Below are 13,608 nucleotides of genomic sequence, written 5' to 3'. Positions count from 1 at the left end.
CTGCCATATAAGAGGGACCGCGCTGGGCCTCGAGCAGTCGGCTTTCTGCCGGGCTCTGAGCCAGAACCTGCTGCGCGTGCCCGCCCGCCCGCCCGCCCGCCCGCCTGCCTGCCTGCCTGCCTGCCTGCCTGCCTGCCTGCCTGCCTAAGGGAGGACGACCTCAGAGCTACAGCCGTGAACCTGTGGCTCTAGCTCCTCGGGCCTCTCTTCGTTGCAGAGTCTCCAAATTTTCAGATCTCCGGAGCCAGGTGTAGGAAGATCAGGTGTGTGTCTGGGTGTCCCTGAGGGGTGGATAGAGCTTGGATGGGTGCAGTTGGGGACAGAATCCTCGTTCCCCTAGAAAGGCAACAGCCACCCCCTGCCTTGTCACCCCTGTCTTCCTAAATCCATTCTCTGTCCCCAATTTCCTTTCCTCTTCCCCTGAGGAGGAATCATTCCTCCAGGAGGCCTACTTCAGTCTCCCCACTCCCAGCTTTGCCTGTAGGAACTGGGATAAATTAAAGCACCTCTAGGCCCATCCCTGCTGGCTACTAGCTTCCCTACGGAAACACTTTACGGTGTGCAAGTCTCCCACAACCACAGTCCCCCACCCGAATCCCCACCTTCACACGGTCCTCTTGGGTGGCCCCATGGGATCAGTTGGTGCCCAGGCAGCCAAGTGCTCGGAGGCTTGCAGGCATTGGACACCCTGGAGGAGGGTGTGTGGTGGGGGTCTGCATAGCTGCCTGGCAATTGGGAAACGAGGCTGTGGTTTAACTCTACTGATGTGTTTTTCTCCCCACTCCCTCCGGCAGATTCCTCATGGAGGAACCAAGGCGTTCAAAGCGACTGCGCTACATGGCCCCTAATCAAGGTATATCAAACACCTGTCATTTTCTTTTTCATTTTTTTCTGGATTTTGCTTTACCTTTGGTATTGACTTACAGAACTTAGAGGGATGAATGTGGCATGTTACGAAATGCAGAAGCTCCTGCTCCTTCTCAGTCTCCCACACCTTTCGGAACACAACCTCCATCTGTGTAGCCAATTCTTTCAGCATTCCCTCTCATTTTTTAAATAACATGCCTACACTACTGCTATTTCTTTTTCCTTTTAGAGTTTAATTATGGGCTTCCCTCTAGGGTAGAGGAATATTTAGCTGTAGTTTACACATTGCCACCACCACCACCAATCACCCAAGCACCATGACACACACAGCCCAGGACACCCACCCTCTGTCCCTCCCCCACAGCCCAGGAGGGGAGAGAATATTAGGAGGATTACTTTCCACTTCTTGCATAACTTGAATTTTCCAGGACTTAATTCTTACCTTGGGTTATTATGTGCTTTCTTATCACTGGTTCGTTCCCCAGTTCTTCCCCAATTGTTTAAATTCAAACTCAAGCGTTCTCTGTTTCACTTTCTCATAGTCTGCTTCAACCTGGGCTGGTTACTATAAGTCAGCTTCCAGCTTCCACATCATCTGGGAAATTCCTTTCCCTCTTTTGAATTGCATCCCATCCCAAATTTTTTTTTTTTTTTTTTTTTTTTTTTTTTTTTTTTCTTGTTTTACTGTTTCTCTGTAGTGGAGTAAGTGCTCACACTACATCTTCATCTATGATAAACCAGTATTTCCACCTTGTTCTTTTCCGCAGGAACTGGAATTTTAGGGCTATTGCCACATTGTTCTCCAAAACATTACCCTTCATACACTGAGTGTCCTAAACCTTTTAATCTTGTCTGGTTTGATAGATGCATAACAATAAAACATCCATTGAAAAGAAATTATTTAAGATCTTTCTTGTCTGAAACATCTTCATTCTACCCTCCTTGATTCTTTTTTTTTTTTTTTTTTTTTTTGAGATGGAGTCTTGCTCTGTCGCCCAGGCTGGAGTGTAGTGGCTGGATCTCAGCTCACTGCAAGCTCCACCTCCCGGGTTTACGATATTCTCCTGCCTCAGTCTCCCGAGTAGCTGGGACTACAGGCGCCTGCCACCTCACCCAGCTAGTTTTTTTTGTGTGTGTATTTTTCAGTAGAAACGAGGTTTCACTGTGTTAGCCAGGATGGTCTCAGTCTCCTGACCTCGTGTTCTGCCCGTCTCGGCCTCCCAAAGTGCTGGGATTACAGGCTGGAGCCACCGCGCCCGGCCCCTCCCTGATTCTTAAGTGAAACTTTGGTTGGATATGAAATTTTAGGTGGGAAATTCATTTCCCTTGAAATTTTGAAGACATTTTCTGTTATCTTCTAGATTTATCTGCTGCTTTTGAGATGTCTGATTTTTGAGACATGTTGAATCCTAGCCCTTTCCATGTGACTCTTTCTATTTCTCCCTCTCTCTGGAATCTTTTAGAATCTTCTCTTTGAAATTTTATGGTGATATGTCTCACTGACAATATGCCTCTAGTTTTCTTATGTTTTATCCTTCTTTCCATTGTTTTAGATTTTTGCTTTCTTTTCTGGGAGATCTTCTCAACTTCATTCTCAAATGTCCATGGAGATTTCTGTTTCTTCTCTCATGATTTTATTTCAAAAAACCCTATTGTCTCCGAGTATTCATTTTTAAAAGTATCCTATAATTAATTTATGGGTGAAATTCCTTCTATCTCTCTAGGGATATTAATGATAGATATTTTTGGAAAGCCTCATTTGTGCCATAAACTATTTTCTCCAAGATGGCCTAGTCTTACTTCTCCAGCAAGACTTTTTGATTACCTCCTTTCCAACACATGTTAAGATGCTTGCTTGAACTAGATACTAATTTAAACATTTCACCTTGTAACTCAGTTCTTGTAAGGACCTAGGGGTCGGCATGTTATTATACCAGTTTATGAAAAGGGGAACCGACGCCGAGGTACATTAAGCTGCCTGGGAATACAGCCCAGGTATTCTGGATCCAGACCCACCTCCCTTGTGACACCCTTCAACACCCAACTGGTCGCTCATTAGCATCATTCATTTTTTGGTGTTCTGTTGGTCTCTCCTACTGAAGTTGAACCTCAGTGAGGGCAGGAAGCATGCCATATTTATTTCAATTCAATTTCTCTAGGGAACTGTAGATTCATTTATTGATTAGCAAAATCGAGATCATAATATCTGGCTGACGAGGTTGTTGCAAGAACTTGCAATGGAAAGTTCATGGAAAGTGCTGTAGGCCCTTGGGCAGACAGAACTCCTGAGGGCTCACCTTGCAGGTCTCTCCTGATGCTCACTGTGTTCCCAGGAGTTCCCTGGAGCGCTCCCTGAACCACTACCCTCATCTTCCTTCCCCTAAGGCTTCCTGGGCAGCCCACGCCCACTCTCCTCACACTCTGCTTCTCTTTTTGCCTCAGGTGGGCATCCTACAGAGCCAAGCTGCTCTGTTGTGGACCCTGAAGACTCCTCAGAAGTAGATGGGCCCGCAGAGCCAGCCCAACCCTCAAAACCCATTGCTTACGTGAAACCCTTGAGATGGGAGCCCCCAGCTCGCATAGAGTCGGCTCCTCCTACAGAGAGAGGTCGGCAGCGGGGAGGAAGCCAGCGGGCAGGGCGAGGGCGAGGCCGTGGCAGAGGGGGTGGGCCCCGCAGAGACGCTGGCCAGAGACAGAGAGCAGAACGCTTCCTGGGACCAGACATGCACATCCAACTGCACCACCATGGAGAGCCAGGCCACCAGGGGGAACCGGAAATCAGGCAGACCTCAGCCTTCTCTTTTCGTGAAACAGCTCCTGTGCCTAGAACTGTGGAAGGCCCAGGACCCGAAGTGGCCCAGCCTGAGGTGGGGCATCAGGAGCCGCCGCCTGTCTTTGGCCCTGAAGCTGTTACCCGGGAACCCATGTTGACCCTCTATCCCTGCATCGGGTTTAGGGCTCTGGGTGGCTCAGATGTTTTACAGGTCATTCAAACCCCCAGTGGCACCTATGTGCAAGGGGTCCCAGTGTTCGTCGCGAACATTGCATACTGACGTTTATCTGTCACCCACATTGTTCACAGCCTCCCTTTCTTCCACCTGGACTTCCCCCACCCCCAAAATCCAGCCCCATTTCGGCTCCACTCCTCCCCTCGGGAACCCTCACTTTGTGTTGTCAGGGTGGAGCCTCCACGCACTCCTCCCGGGACCTTGACCGTAGTCCATCTGCTTCCAATGCCCCCCAGTCCTTGCTTTGTACTTTGTCAAAGTTGCACATGCATGGAGTTCCTCAATGCTTTTTAAAATAAGCCAGCAGTTCCCCTAATCTTACTGTGCTTATATTAAAAGCCAATAGAGATATTTGGGATGAAAAACAAGGTTGTCGGAATCCAAAGTTATGTTGATGGTTTGAATCACAGAATTAGGAAAATAGGACTGAGGAAAATATCAGTTAAAACTAGATGTTTAGGCAAGAGAGAGATGGACAGTGCAACAGAACAGTCATCCTGAGGACAGAGGTCATCTAACATGGCGCTCTCCTGGGAGAGCCAGAACATTTGTATGACAGCAAAATACAAGGAAATTATGGCTAAAGATTTCTCCCATTGGAAGACATATATGAATCCTGAGCAGGATGCAAGAATAACAACCACTGAGAGTATGAAGTATGGTGAAGAGAACATTCCAAAAGCTGCCTGAGAGCTGAGACCTACAAGGAAAGCAGAATTAGGGTGACGTTAGACTTTGCCTGGCAGCATGGATGACTGTGGAAAGCAATGGTGCAATATCCTCACAGCTTCGAGAGGGAAATCACTCTGAATCTAGTGTTCTATGAGCAATCAAAGAAATTGTTGGAGAGAGAAGGAGCCAGGCAGTGTCAGCTCAAGGGCAAGGCCACATGAAAGCAGAAATGGCATACAGAAAAAGGAGGAAAAGGCAGAATCCTACTCAGACTGGACCTGAAGCCTGCACTTCCCCTGAGTTAGAGTACACAACTTATAATGTGCAAGCTGCTAAACTCCCTTATTGTACAAGGTGATTTGAAAGGAGATGTTATGTACAGTGAAAGTATGAGTCATGTTTTTCAGCCAGGAAAAAGACAAGCCAGACAACCTGGAAGAAGTGGGCTGCAACAAGAGTCAGTAAGCAAGGAAATTAGGAAACTATTATTAAGTCTAGATAAGTATGATTCTGGAAGAAACATGGATGACCCAGTGTTAAAATCCCAGAAGACTTTGACGTAGACATGTGGGGCATGGGAAAATTCAGAAGGAGCTAGAAGTTACTGAAGTTCTTGTCTAGAGCCTGGAAATGATTTAGTGGCTGAATATAACAGCAATGAAACTCTAGACTCTGACACATTCTTAAGTCTCAATGTAGGTACCCATTGGGAACCACTAAATGAATTGGAATAGAATGTAAAATTTCAAACAGATTGAGGAAAAAGGGGATCAAAGAACATTTGATGAATCAAACAAAAGGTGTTTGTGTGTGGGGGGGGTTGGGTTTAACAGAAACAAGGAGAGTGCGTGACTCACTGAAAATGCTAAATAAGGTATCAATAAAGTGATGGCAGTGCCCTTGGCTTCTTCCTGGCTTTAATGGGAATATTTTAAATGTTCTCACTATTAACCAAGATGTTTGCTGTAAGGTTTTCTCACTAGATGTTTTCACAGTTGAGTGATGTTCCCATCTTTTCAACGGGGTTTGATACAAGAGTGTAATTGTGATGTGGAAGTTTCCTTGGCGGTATTTTATTAAGCTAGGTTTTTATAGCTGATTTTCACGCATACTGTATATGATGTCCAACTCAAAATATAAGATAACTTTTACATCTAACGATTTTTAGGATTTTTTTCTTGTGTATTCAATCCTTTTAAATAAACCCTTCTGTTAGGCTTATTTTATACTACAGTCCTTTTACTAAAATTTCACAAATTCCAAATATAAAATGTGTTTACTAAAACCAGGAAAAAAGGTAGAAAAATAATGTCTACTGTCTCTGTTCTCCATTCCTATTGTATCTTTCCCCAGAATCACACAATCTGTACAAACAAAAGTGTACATTAAGAGCATCATTTGTGGCTTGATTTCACAAACACCCAGCATGCCATCTGCCAGGGGTCATGTTGAAGTGTCTATAGGGTCCAAGCAGGTAACGCAGGTGCGGTCAGGACCAACACCTCTGTGGAGACCATGCCTCTCCAAAAAAGGCACAGGCGACTTCGTATTGAACCATGGCATGGACCACAATGAACACTGTGTAGTGGGAGCTGCTTCTTGGCTTGCCACTGGGGTCTGTCACCCCAAAGCCAAAGAACCCTTGCAGTCATCCTACACACGTGTGCCACTATCTTCTTGCTGTATATCTGTCTGAAAGAGTGACAGGCTTTAGGTTGTGCAGGTGACGGTCTGCTGATAGGCTGCTTCCAGGATGTTTCTACCACCAGAATACTTCATTGAACATTTGTACATGGAGTAAGACATGGTCTCATTCAGTCACCCAGGCTGGAGTGCAGTGGTGCAGCTCACTGCAGCTTGTACCTCCTGAGCTCAGGCGGTCTTCCCACATCAGCCTGCTAAGTAGCTGGTACTACAGGCAGGGACCAAGACCCTTTGGTCATTTCTCTTGGTTTATTTATTTATTTATTTATTTAGAAACAGAGTCTCATTCTTTCATCCAGCCTGAAGTGCAGTGGCTTCAGCTTACTGAAACCTCTGCTCCCTGAGTTGCAGCGATTCTCATGCCTCAGCCTCCCAAGTAGTTGAGACCATGGTCTTGTGCCACCACGCCTGGCTAATTCTGTATTTTTAGTGGAGACTAATAATGCCCAACCAGTTTAAAGCCATTTAGGTTGTACCTTTTTCCTCTAATTCATCTTTTCATACAATGCAGCCTCAGACAAACCTCTTCTTTCAGAATAGTTGTCCCACCAGAATTTCCGTAGAATTGATATTATTTCTTCAATGAATATTTGGTAGAATTACCCAGTAAAGCCATGCCTGTGGCAGCGTTCTCTTTTGGAAGATTGCGTAATACTATACTACTTCATATATAGTATAAGGACCACAAGGATATGCTTTCAGTTACTCTCTCCTTGCGGCTTTGGTTGTTATAGATCTTATTTTTCATAAGTTCTAAAACCCACTCTATATTACTTACTGTATTTGCTTTAGACAATTATCTTACATACTAATGTTGGGAGGATTGAATGCATGAAGATGTGAAAAGTACTGAAAACTGCTTAGTACAGGGCAGTGTCCAATAGATGTCAGCTATTGTTAGCTGATACGTTTCTGATCTATTTTCATCAACTAATTCACCTATTCTTTTGCCAATACCATACCATTTTGATAGCTAGAAAGGCTCAAATCACTATTCCTTTTTACGGCTTTTTTTCCTCTAAAAATTAATTCTCCATATAAAATTTAAAACATTTAAACCACTTTCAAGAAAGAAAAAAAAAAGCAGCTTTCATTTTAACAAATGATGTTGAAACAAATTGGATACCCATAATTAAAAATATAAATGTCAACCTTTACTTCGCAATCTACACAAAATTAACAAAATGATTTGTTAACCTATAGGTAAAAGCAAAACTGTAAAACTTCTAGAAGAAAATATTGCAAAACTCTTCATGACTTTGGAGTAGGCAAAGATTCCTTAGATGAGACACAAAAAACATGAATTGTACAAGAAAGCATTGATGCATTTTATGCAATGGGCACTGTGATTTGCCACCAGACCCTTCTTCAGAAATAAAATATTTGTGATCTCTAGCTGTGAGAATTGCCACCACTAGACAGCCCTCAGATCTTGCAGATGGATGCTAAGAGACTGCCTTGGCTGAAGACACTCCCCGTCCTTACCCACAGGCACACCCATCCTCCAGGAAGCTTGCATCCAGCGATGTTCATTGGGGACATTAAAGCCTGGCCCTGTTGCCACAACTCAGAACAGCTCTAGTACAGGGCTAGTACAGGTCACTTTACTGTCAGAACATCCCATGGGGTCCAGGGAGGCACAGTATTGAGAATGTGTGGTCCTGTTTCTTTCCCTCTCACATCCCTAAAAGGCGCAGCTCATACTCTAATTTCCATCTCAGTGTTGGTTTCCTGGGAATTCCAGCTTGAGACCTTGGGCTTATTAAAATTAAAATCTGTTCTTTGAAAGACAATGTGAAGAAAATGAAAAGGCAAGCCATAGACAGGTAAAATACATTCAAAATACATGTATTAATCAAAGACCTGTATCTATAATGCACAAAGAACTCTTACAACTCAATAATAGAAAGTCAACCCAATAAGGGCCAGACACAGTGGCTCAAGTCTATAATCTCAGCATTTGGGAGGCCAAGGTGGGCAGATCGCCTGAGGTCAGGAGTTCGAGATGAGCCTGGCCAACATGGCAAAATCCTGTCTCTAATAAAAATATAAAAGTTAGCCAGGCATGGTGGTGGGCTCTTGTAGTCTCAGCTACTCAGGAGGCTGAGGCAGGAGAATTGTTTGAACCCAGGAGACAGAGGTTTCAGTGAGCCAACATTGCACCATTACAGTGACCCGAGATAGTGCTATTGAACTCCAGCCTGGGTGACAAGAGCAAAACTTTGACTCAAAAAAAAAAAAAAAAAAAAAAAAAAGTCAACTCAATAAAAAATGTAAAAGTTTAGAACAGAAACTTCACAAAAGTATCTATGGGTGTGGTCAGTGGGCACATGAATCTCCAATAAAGATGAGAATATGCAAATAAACATGGAGAATCCTATGGTGCCAGGGAGCAAGGAGCAGCCCGAAATGAAACCAAACCAAAAGCCACAGTGATGGGGGGTGACAAAAGGACACAGAGGTCAACTAAAGGAGCTCCCAGTGGTCAAAGCTGGAAACTTTGAGTAACAAAATAATTAACTAAATATTTAATAATTAAATATCTAAGTAAAATATTTAACAAAATAGTTAAATTATTAAATAATTCATCCCCTGAAGTATTAATTGTAAACCAAAGTATACAATAGATGTCCATAAGTCCATGCTGATACAAATAAATGATTAAATAAATAAACACATGGGGAAGATTAGGAAAATCCTCCACACGGGAGAACTCCAAATAATTTAGGTAGCTATTCCCCTGCAACGAGTAAAGCATAACTTCCCTTTTTAAAAGTATAGACTATTGGTAGTGACTTCCAAAAGGTACAGTAGAGAAGGGGGTGGGAAAATCACTTTATGGTGGAGAAACCTAATCAACACTACCCCAGCCAGGTGACAGGGACTAATACCAGCAGTGATAAGCCATGTTGATGGTGTGCACTCTAGATGGGATGGGATGGGAATGGCACTTTCCCTCTGCAATCTTCCTTACAAAAACGTAGAATTCCAGTAAGATCATAAGGAATACATCAGACAAACTTCAGGAGACGACATCCTACAATATATCTGACCAGTATTCAAAGTGTCAAGGTCATCAAAAACAAGGCAAGTGTGAGAAACTGTTGTAGCCAAGAGGAGCCACCACTAATTGTAAATTGGTATCTTGGATGGGGTCCTGGTACAGAACAGGTATGTTAAGTCAAACTCAAGGAAATCAGGACCAAACATAGACTTTAGTTTCTAATGATGTATTATACTGATTAATGTATCAATAATTATTATTGCCACAATAATTATGACAGATGTACCACACCGTAAGATTCTAGGAACAGGGTAAATTTAGGGCAGATGAGGACTTTCTGTGTTTTCTCCAGCTTTTCTGTGAGTCTGAAACTATTCTAAAAAAAAAAAGATAAGCAGTTTAAAAAATCTATTAAGCACATCATTACTCATCAAGGAAAGGCAAGTTAGAACCTCAATGAGAGTGGCTTAGAGAAAAAGAATCAGAAAGATTTTCTCTTTTTTTTTTTTTTTTTTTTTTTTTGTAGGGATAGGGTCTTGCTATGTAGCCAAGGCTGGTCTCAAACTCCTGTGCTGAAGTGATTGTCTCATCTTCATCTCCCAAACTTCTGGAATTACAGACATGAGCCACCATGCCTGGCTAGAATTTTTTAAACAGCACTATTGGGGCAGGGTGTGGTGGCTTATGCCTGTAATCCCAGTGATTTGGGAGGCCGAGGCGGGAGGATTTCTTGAAGCCAGGAGTTTGAGATTAGCTCGAGCAACATAGTAAAACCTAAACTCTACAAAAAATAAAAGCAAAAATAATGATAATTAGCCGGACATGGTGGCTTATGCCTGTGGTCCCAGCTACTCATGAGGTCGAGCGGGAAGGATCGCTTGAGCTCAGGAGTTCCAGACAAGCCTTGGCACATACCTAAACCTCATCTCTACAAAAAATACAGAAATTATCCTGGTGTGGTGGCGCGCATCTGTAGTCCAGCTACTCTGGAGCCTGAGAAAGGAGAATCGCTGTCTCCTGTCTCCACCTATCAAGTAGCCGTAGTGAGCCGAGATCACGCCACTGCACTCCAGGCTGGGCTACAGAGCAAGAACCCGTCTCTCTAAAAAACAAGCATGCAAACCAACCAACTAACCCACCGTGGTTTCCCCCCAGTGTGCAGGTGTGTTTCCTGCTGTCTTCCTCCGCCCGTGTGTGCACCCACAGCAATAAACGCCAGTGGTGTGTGTCTCACACGCATCTCCAGCCCCATCGCCATCTCTCTGAGGTCGACTCTTTTTACAAAAGGCCACTTGACATCCTCACTTGGCAGCTCAAAAGCTCCTTCAACCCAATGTGCGCAAGTCAAGCTCCATATCTTCCCATTCAGAGCAGGTTCTTGGTCCACCTCTGTCTGAATGAACGGGCTGCCAAGACTGCAGTCTCTTCTCTTCTCCAAGGGCTGTCCACACTGGGTCTCGCATTTTCTTGTAAATTTCTCTCCCATCAAGGAAGTTTCTCCTCCTATGCCTCCCACAGTCCTAGTCTAATAGAACCTTGTGCCCAACCCCGAGAGCTGCAATAGCCTTCTTGCCTCTCCTGAGTTATTCTGTGGACCCGGGGTTGGCTCTCCTTCACAGCCAGGCTGGTCGTTTTGGAAATGTTAACTCACTGCAGGACACTGTTCCATGGTTTTCTGCTACTTTGGAACAAGACCAGCTCCTGCGTGGCCCCTGCCTCCACCTGACACCACCTCTGGACCTGGACCTGGCCTCTGCTCCATTCCCAGTATGGGGCAGGCTCCTTTACAGTCCAGGCCTCAGCACACTTTCTTCACTCCACTGCCTCTCTCCCTGCTTCTCCCAACCCGGTTCAGGTTGACTAATTTCAAATTTTATATTCCAGATTTCAGCCCAAATTTCCCCCCTCTGAATGCTTTCCTTGACCATGCTCAGATCTAATCTAATCACCTCTTCCTATTAGCCAGTTTCAGGGCACCACACCTCCCTTTTAGTGGCACTTAAATATAATTATGCATTTTTCTCAATGATTGGATTAATCAATCAACCACTGACGTCTGTAAATGGCGGCATGTCAGCAGCGCCCCATTTGACAGGCATGGGACTGGCCCAATGTAAATTCCAAGCCCAGCCAGGCCCGCCCCAGCCGGCCCTGCTCTGACCACGCCTGTCTCTTACATGCTGCCTTACTGCGGTATAAGAGCGACCGCGCTGGGCCTCGAGCAGTCAGCTTTCTGCTGGGCTCCGAGCCAGAAACTGCTGCGCGCTCCCTCCTGCCTGCCTGCCTGCCTGCCTGCCTGACTAGGGGAGGACGAGTTCAGAGCTACAGCCGTGAACCTGTTGATAACTCCAGCTCCTTTGGCCTCTCTTCGTCGAAGTCTCCTAATTTTAAGATCTCCGGGGCGAGCTGTAGGAAAGTCAGGTGTGTGTGTGGGTGTCCCTGAGGGGTGAATAGGGCTTGGATGGGTGCAGCTGGGGACAGAATACTCATTACCCTAGAAAGGCCACAGCCACACCCTGCCTTCTTACCCCTGTCTTCCTAAATCCGTTCTCTGTCCCCACCTTCCTTCCTTCTTCCCCTGAGGAGGAATCATTCCTCCAGGAGGCCTACTTTAGTCTCCCCACTCCCAGCTTTGCCGGTAGAAACTGGGATAAATTGAACCTCCTGTAGGCCAATCCCTGCTGGCTACTAGCGTCCCCTCGGAAACACATTAAGGTATGGAAGCCTCCCGCAACCACAGCCCCCAACCCCAATCCCCACCTTCACACGGTCCTCTTGGGTGGCACCGTGGGCTCCGTCGGTGCCCAAGTAGCCAAGCGTTCGGAGGCCTGTGGGCATTGGAGGCCCTGGAGGAGGGTGTGTGGTGGGGGTCTGCATCGCAGCCTGGCGCTCAGGAAATGAGGCTGTGGTTTAACCCTACTGATGTGTTTTTCTCCCCACCCCCTCCCGCAGATTCCTCATGGAGGAACCAAGGCGTTCAAAGCGACTGCGCTCCATGGCCCCTAATCAAGGTACATCAAACGTCTGCCATTCTCTTTTTAATTTTTTTCTGGGTTTTTGCTGACTTACAGAACTTAGAGAGGCAAATGTGGCATGCTATGAAATGCAGCAGCTCCTGCTCCTTCTCAGTCTCCCACACCTTTGGGAACACCACCTCCATCTGTGTAGCCAATTCTTTCAAGCATTCTCTCTCATTCTTTAAATAACATGCCTACACTATTGCTCTTTCTTTTTCCATTTAGAGTTTAATTATGGTCTTCCCTCTAGGGTAGAGGAATATTTAGCTGTAGTTTATACATTGCCACCACCACCACCAATCACCCAAGCACCATGACACACACAGCCCAGGACACACACCCTCTGTCCCTCCCCCACAGCCCAGGAGGGGAGAGAATATTAGGAGGATTACTTTCCACTTCTTGCATAACTTGAATTTTCCAGAACTTAATACTTACCTTGTGTTACTATGGGCTTACTTATCACTAGTTCATTCTCCAATTCTTCCCCAATTGTTTAAATTCAAACTCAATCAAGTGTTCTCTGTTTCACCTTCTCATAGCCTGCTTCAACCTGGGCTGTTCGCTGTAAGTCAGCTCCCAGCTTCCACATCGTCTGGGAAATTACTTTCCCTTTTTATGATTGTATCCCATTTCCCAAATCTCGTGTCTTTTTTTTCTTCTTGTTGTACTGTTTCTCTGTAGTGGAGCAAGTCCTCACACTACATCTTCATCTATGATGGATCCGTACTTCCACCTTGTTCTTTTCTGTAGGAATTGGAATTTTATGGCTATTGCCACATTCTTCTCCGTCATATACTCAGTGTCCTAAATCTTTTAATCTTATCTAGTTTGATAGATGCAAAACAATAAAACATCCATTGAAATGAAATTATTTAAGATCTTGCTTGTCTGAAACATGTTCATTCTATCCTCCCTGATTCTTCAGTGAAACTTTGGTTGGATATGAAATTTTAGGTGCGAAATCCATTTCCCTTGAAATTTCGAGGACATTTTCTGTTATTTTCTAGATTTAACTGCTGCTTTTGAGACATCTGATTTTTGAGACATGTTGAATCCTAGCCCTTTCCATGTGACCTTTCCTTTCTTTCTCTTTCTCCCTCTCTCTGGAATCTTTTAGAATCTTCTCTTTGTCATCAGCACTCTGAAATTTTATGGTGATATGTCTCAGTGACAATATGTCTCTAATTTTCTTATATTTTATCCTTCTTTCCATCATTTTTGATTTTTGCTTTCTTTTCTGGGAGACTTCTCAACTTCATTCTCAAATTTCCATGGAAATTTTTGTTTCTTCTCTCATAATTTTAATTTCAAAAGCCCTATTTTCTCTGAGTAT

General features: G+C 44.6%; 2 protein-coding genes across 2 annotated transcripts in view; both read left to right on the top strand.

The window, feature by feature from the left end:
* Positions 1 to 801: 801 nt before the first annotated feature.
* Positions 802 to 3,920, top strand: LOC108531830 (proline-rich protein 20A-like). Its single transcript, XM_017875459.1, has 2 exons — positions 802 to 852; positions 3,303 to 3,920. Exons 1-2 carry the CDS (start codon positions 802 to 804, stop codon positions 3,918 to 3,920), a joined length of 669 nt encoding a protein of 222 aa, XP_017730948.1.
* A 7,687-nt stretch (positions 3,921 to 11,607) lies between these two features.
* Positions 11,608 to 13,608, top strand: part of LOC108531829 (proline-rich protein 20A-like) — a 3,746-nt gene continuing 1,745 nt past the window's right edge. Inside the window, exons 1-2 of the mRNA XM_017875458.1 lie at positions 11,608 to 11,676; positions 12,208 to 12,265. Of these exons, the coding sequence (XP_017730947.1) occupies positions 12,215 to 12,265 (51 nt within the window). The 5' untranslated portion in view covers positions 11,608 to 11,676; positions 12,208 to 12,214. The remainder of the gene's footprint in view (positions 11,677 to 12,207; positions 12,266 to 13,608) is intronic.

Source organism: Rhinopithecus bieti, unplaced genomic scaffold, assembly GCF_001698545.2.
Source record: "Rhinopithecus bieti isolate Rb0 unplaced genomic scaffold, ASM169854v2 scaffold_9015, whole genome shotgun sequence".
Classification (NCBI taxonomy): domain Eukaryota; kingdom Metazoa; phylum Chordata; class Mammalia; order Primates; family Cercopithecidae; genus Rhinopithecus; species Rhinopithecus bieti.
Note: the sequence above shows the minus strand (reverse complement) of the source record. Positions and strands in the feature narration are given on the sequence as shown.

Coding starts and splice junctions, on each gene's coding strand:
- LOC108531830 (XM_017875459.1), top strand. CDS start 802: ATGGAGGAACCAAGGCGTTCAAAGCGACTGCGCTACATGGCCCCTAAT. Junction 853..3,302: donor GCTACATGGCCCCTAATCAA/GGTATATCAAAC, acceptor GCTTCTCTTTTT/GCCTCAGGTGGGCATCCTAC.